This window comes from Nesoenas mayeri (assembly GCF_963082525.1).
Source record: "Nesoenas mayeri genome assembly, chromosome: 1".
NCBI classification, from domain to species: Eukaryota; Metazoa; Chordata; class Aves; order Columbiformes; family Columbidae; genus Nesoenas; species Nesoenas mayeri.
The window spans coordinates 16,159,988-16,165,987 of record NC_137541.1 but is presented as its reverse complement, the minus strand read 5'-3'; the positions used below and the strand labels follow the sequence as shown (position 1 = coordinate 16,165,987).

Genomic DNA, 6,000 nt, shown 5'->3' with positions numbered 1-6,000 from the left:
CACTGGTGAGGTGTATCTCTCCTTTAATCCTGATTTCAGTACTGAAAATTGTAAGGAGAAATTATTAATAAAACAAAATCAAAGCAAGGTATCCTTTTAAGTGTTATATTTTTGTTATGGCTCTGTCGCTTCACTGAAGTCTAGCTTTGGATAAGGCGATGTGCAGGGGCTGCCTTGGTGAGGCCAAGCACCGGGTGACCCACCAGTTCTTCTCTTGCAGCGGCACCGGTTTGAGTTTCATGGGGAGGCATGAGGCTGGGGCTGGCCATCCTGTTACACCTCAGTAAGTACAGATGTTACAGTCGTTCGGGCCAATTTGAAATATTACCATGTGATTTACATATCTTTCCAAGGTTTTGTTAGAGTGCTTCTTTTGTGTGTGCTATCGAGACACACAGGACAGTGTGTCCTTACTACTTACTCTCCTGCCACGGAGCTATGAGTGACGTGAAATGTTTAAATACAAAGAAAAGTTAATTGAGTAATTGTTGTAATTGAGTCAGAGTCAGATCCTGAAAGGAACAGTCATTATCTCCTGACAGTTAATATCATGGATCTGGATAAAAAAAGGACAGGCTAACCAAACATGTGCATGGCTGTATACTTAAAGAGTCAAGCTTCACTCATCATCTGAAGTATAGCCTGAGCCATAGACTGAAACCTGGCTGTAAAATACTGTATATTTACTGCTGTAATTGCATTACTGCTTCTAGTGTTCCATGGGATCTTCATGTATTTATTGTTGTGGGTTTTTTTTAACTGCACATTTTATAACAAGTTAAGCCAAGTAGAGGTGAACTGATAAAGCCTCCAAGGTACCCATTCCTGTTCAGAGTTTCAGGACAGAACTTGTTTAAAAGGACAGGCCCTGTAAGGGAAGTCTTAACATAGTAGGAAAAATATTTAAAGTTGTTTCAGGCAAAATAAACCAAAAGATCCTGCAGTTACTTAGAGAAGTCAGAATTATCCTGTTTAATTATTAATGACCATGCCATGGGATCTCAATGGAGGGTTCTGAGACTGGACTAGGAGGTCCATTGCAAATCATCAGAAAATCTGAAGTATCCCGGACATCAATCCTAGTCTCAGTTTCCCTGTTATCACTTGTAAATCATCAGAAATCATCAGAACTAAACCAAATCTGGCTCTGCTTACATAGTCAACTGAAATGCCTGTGATTCTGCTGCAGGAGGGCTGGCTATGATTGTGCCAGGGTAGGAAGCATAATAAATTATTGCTCATAGCAGATTGGTTTGCTGCGCAATAATGTGCTGAGATTTAAGTTTTAGCATAGAATTGTGATATATTAGCTATATTTTAAATAATAATTTTGCAGCAGGTGTGTTCATTACCAAAGCTCTTAAATATTCCATTAAAAGATATTATTAAGGACAAAAGGAGCACAGGCAAAGGATACTTTATGACATTAGGATGTAACTGATTTTCTCTGGAGAATACTGCTGGGTATACGAAACAATTTAGTTTCTCTGATCTTCCTTTGCGCTCAGCGCTGGTAAGACTCCAGCATGCACAGGATGATTGTGATGCTGGGTCCTGCCACCCAGCCATTGGGGACCTTCTCCTGGGTCGCAGCAAGCAATTAACAGCCTCGTCAACCTGTGGAATGAACGGCCCTCAGAAGTACTGCATTATAGGCTACCTAGAGGTTGGTTTGCTCTTTCTTTTTCAATAAACTGAACTCTGCCTACTAACAATATTCTCATCTGTAAAAGGAAATCGTCCAGACTAGGACATTTCTACTGAAGTTTTCTGAAAAAACACCAGACAGTGTGGTGTAAATTTGGTGGAAGGCTGTGCCTTATTGCAGCTCATATGGAGAGTTTGGCAGCAAACAGCTCCACAGTGATGTATAGCTTCTCAAGAGGGAGAAACATCCATGAGATGCAAATGAGCACATGGATTTCTGATGGATCTTTGCTCTGCAGGTCCTTTTCCCACTCATGCCTCAGAGGTGAAGACCACAGCTCCACTGTGTGAGCACTTAGCAGGAGGAATGTGGTCCTGCAGGCTGTAGGCACTGAGCCTTTGCTGGAGATGTCCCATACAGTGTTGAGACCTGAGGCAGCCTGTTAAGTGATTCACACCATGTCCTCACATTTTTGATCTGAAATGAGACCAACATTGATAAAAGCAGAAAGCCATCTCCAGCCGGGGAAAAACCTAATGGTGCAGTCCAGTCCTTGGCCGTGTAGGCGGGCAGATCCAAAACATGGGTGATTAGAGGGATCCGTCTCGCTCCCTGTCCACAGTGATGAGGCCATGGGGGACCAGCAGGTGTGCAGGAGCCAAGGGCAGGCAGGAGTGGGAATACCCTTCTCGTGTGTCCTGGAGGACTTTCCCCCACTGAGCTAATAAATTGTTGCTAATAGAAATATTTTCACTAAATACCAGCTGTAGGCTGAAGAGGAAGTTAATAAAAACCAGCTTAATTTGTAAATGTTTGAAAGTGATTACAGTTTATGATAATGTGGCAAAACACTGTGACACATTTACAGAGTGCAAAGTTCTGCCACACTGAGGTGGCACCAAGTACTGCTCCAAGTTATTCATTCCAACTATGGTTTTCTGCAAAATGTAAATACCTCTTACCTCTTCCAAAAGAGCCTGTGAGCCACTTTTCACCCTTTGCTGGATTTCCCCATGTTGTTTGAACAAGTGGATCCTGGGCACTAACTTGCTGGCTATGCTCAGAGTCTGGGCACTGCTTGGTAGACAAGCACAAAGAGCCATCCCAGAGGTATCGTCTTTCTGGCCCTCAACTGCATGACTGCCTTTTTTTTTTAATCTTTTTAAGAGGAGATCAAAGAGCAATAAAAAATTAATATTTTCACTTGCCTGTACTTATCCTTTGAATTATGTAAATACAGGCTCATGAAAAGGAACAGCTGTTCTGCAATAATCCCTGTGATTTAATGCTGCTTCAACATACCTTGACCCCTGGCGACTGTCTCCTGAAAAGGATGAGAGCTACAAATTCTGCTGCTTTGCAGAGCTTGAGAGACAGAGGCTTAGGCTCTGGAAATGTGATCTGCTGTACCAGCTCCCCTTAAGAGTACATGTCACCTAAGGTATATCAGAGAGTCCCATTCAACTTCTCACCAGCACATTCTTGAATGCTTTGCTGAAGGCAGGCCAGGAAGCTTTGAATCTTGCAAAGCCAAATGCTTCCTCCCCCAACTCCCCTCCCGATTACCTATGTCAGGCGTGATGACTGGAGCAAACCTTACCTGTGAAAGTTTGTTAAACAATGTGGCAAGTTGCCAAGAGCCAGGACTCAGCTGGGATGTCTTATTGAAAATTCAGATTTCAAACACAAAGCAGTCAAACTCTAATTATTTGCAAAGAAGCACTGCAAATCATTTTCAGTCTTTAATGTGTCTTATTGTTTCTAAATGTAAGTCAAATGTTTTTTAGCCCTATGATTGAATTTACTAATTATGCATGTTTTAAAAGGAAAGAGGACTCAGTATTGAGGAGAGCGTAAAGCTGCACACTGGCATCTTCCAGACTTGCCTTGCGTGGACATGTATATTCCTCCTCTTTGGGGCACAAAAAGGTTTTCATGGAGTAACCTTAAACATAAGTTGACTGAGTATCATATTGTATATACCTATATAAATCAGAGAGTGGGTGTGCACAGTCCTGACAAATGCTTTGATAACCAAAGTTCTTCTTACCAGAGCTTTGTGAAATCAGCTGAATTTTTTGTATTTTTGATTTTTTTGTATTTCTGTCATGTCTTCTACATTGCACATCCGTACATTTGTCAAATGTGGTATAGAATGACTGAATGTAATATCTGTTTCTCATAATGTTTAAAGCACATAAATTATACCATACCTGTAAATCTATATAACTTTGTTTATTTAGGTGTGAATTATTCCAAGGTGATTTCATAATATAAAGATGTCTAAACCATTCCTAATACTTCTCTGTATATCCTGAGCATGCCTGGCAGGGTGCCTCTCTGCCTGTCCCCTTCTGTGTCTTTTCCAGCCCAGATCCTGCTGCTGACTTCCACTTTTTGTTTTCTGCAGCATTCCTGCCAGCTCCCAGCCGAGGGCACCGAATCTGTCCCACCTCCTTCAGCTCCCTCTGGGGTGCTGTGTCATCCCCCTTCTCCCTGCCAGCCAGGCACACAGCTTGGCATCACCTTCTGCTTTGGCCTATCCCTGCATCCTCACCCTCAGGCTCTGCCCAAATCTTGTAGAAACCTTCTGTGTAGCACAGCCACCACCGTTCGCTGCCCCAAGGCTCTGCGGGCTGCAGTCGCATCCTGCTTGGGCTCGTCCGCATGGCTCAGCATAGGTCATCTCCCAGCCCCGCATGTTGACCTTGTCACCTCTCCTTACATCTCCCGCTCAATCTCATCACCTTAAATAGGAGCTCCTTGCCCTTGCTTCCAAAGCCCTTGTGCAGACAAAAGCCTCTCACTCAGTATTGAAATATTGGCTAATCATTGCCACCTTCATCTTCCGTTTGTCACATTTTCATACAAGACCCTTTCATCTTATTGACATCCCAATTTTCCTACTTTGCATTGTTTTTAAACTTTTCTGGTTTTCGTACACCTACAAAAAGGCACTGACCACCACCTGACATCATACCTGGATCCAGCCTTGCCTTCCATTCCACCTGTCTGCTGCTCCTGGCTGGGTCTCTGAGCTGCTTGAAAATGTGCAAAAGAGAGAGGAAAAAAAGTCTATAAATGATTTAGTGAATGTTCCTCTTCAAGGCTTCTTCAGATCTTGAAAGATCGATCCTCCCTTGTATCCCCTCTACTTCCTCACTGCCACCTCTGACTGAAAGTTTCTACAGCTTTTAAGAGACACAAATAAAAGCTCAACTTTAAAAAAAATGCAGAACAAACCCTCTGGCAGCTAAATCCAGAATCAACACCTTGAAAAACTTATTTCTTTGGTCTTGCTGAGATCCCTTTTCCACAACCAAAAAAGTGTATCGTCTATAGAGTACCTGGGGCAAACTGAGGCCAACATTTGCTATAAGCATGGTTTGTCCCTCTAATGATTTTATTGGTATTGTCCCTTTTATATGAAAGCATGAGTTATTAAAAGCACAGGCATCCAAAGCAACATGACAGCCTCCAAACTTGCAATGTCATAAATATATGTACATCTGGATCTTTAGGGAAGAGAATAAATTCATCTTTTATCCTGATCGTTTTGTTTTCTAGGATGAACAGAAGTGCTTTCTCTGTGATTCCAGATACCCATATAATCCCTATACACAGCACAACAGTCACATGGTTGAAAATGTTATCACAACTTTTGAGCCTGATAGGAAAAAAAAGTGGTGGCAGTCAGAAAACGGTGAGTTTCTTTCAGAAAATGTTACCGCAAAATGTTATGGTGAGATTTATTTGTGTAATTGTGATTCATCACATTGGTTTTATGAGAGATGAGACAAAACTGCATTATTCTTTGATTCAGTAACACTAAGTGATTTAAACCTATTTGTGTGTAACAATATAAGATTTGAAAAATTCTGGTTTTCTACAGAAAAAAATTTAAGCACAGTAGCTCCAAGAGCTGGCCAGAGGACCTGTGACAGTGCTGTGTTATCCATGGTGGCCATATATTTTTCACAAGGTGTCTGCTTTTCAGGGAAATGTGATATATGGCAAAAAGTACATTTGCCTACAGATGTGTATGACAGAGTGTGTAAAACACAATCATCCATTAAAAAAAAATAGTGCTTGCATTGTAAAGCATGAGTACTTTAGGAAATAATTAAATGAAGCCCTTATTACCTGCCTATTAACACCCTTATTGCCACATGTTAATTTTGTCACAAGCTTCTCTGTAGTAGTTCTTCACTGATATCGATTTATATATCCTTACAGCTTCTCTATGAAGGTGTGATAGGAGGAATAGCATCTACTCTACCTTAGTTGACATATAGGGAATATGTAAAAAATATTTGACTGGTTGGAAATGAAGGCATATAAAACTTAAGATA

At 41.4% G+C, this 6,000-nt stretch overlaps 1 protein-coding gene across 1 annotated transcript in view; it reads left to right on the top strand.

The window, feature by feature from the left end:
* Nucleotides 1-249: 249 nt before the first annotated feature.
* LAMB4 (laminin subunit beta 4) overlaps nucleotides 250-6,000 on the top strand; it is a gene marked incomplete at both ends in the record, with an annotated part of 41,801 nt that continues 36,050 nt past the window's right edge. Inside the window, 3 exons of the mRNA XM_080356697.1 lie at nucleotides 250-283; nucleotides 1,509-1,666; nucleotides 5,216-5,351. Of these exons, the coding sequence (XP_080212823.1) occupies nucleotides 250-283; nucleotides 1,509-1,666; nucleotides 5,216-5,351 (328 nt within the window). The remainder of the gene's footprint in view (nucleotides 284-1,508; nucleotides 1,667-5,215; nucleotides 5,352-6,000) is intronic.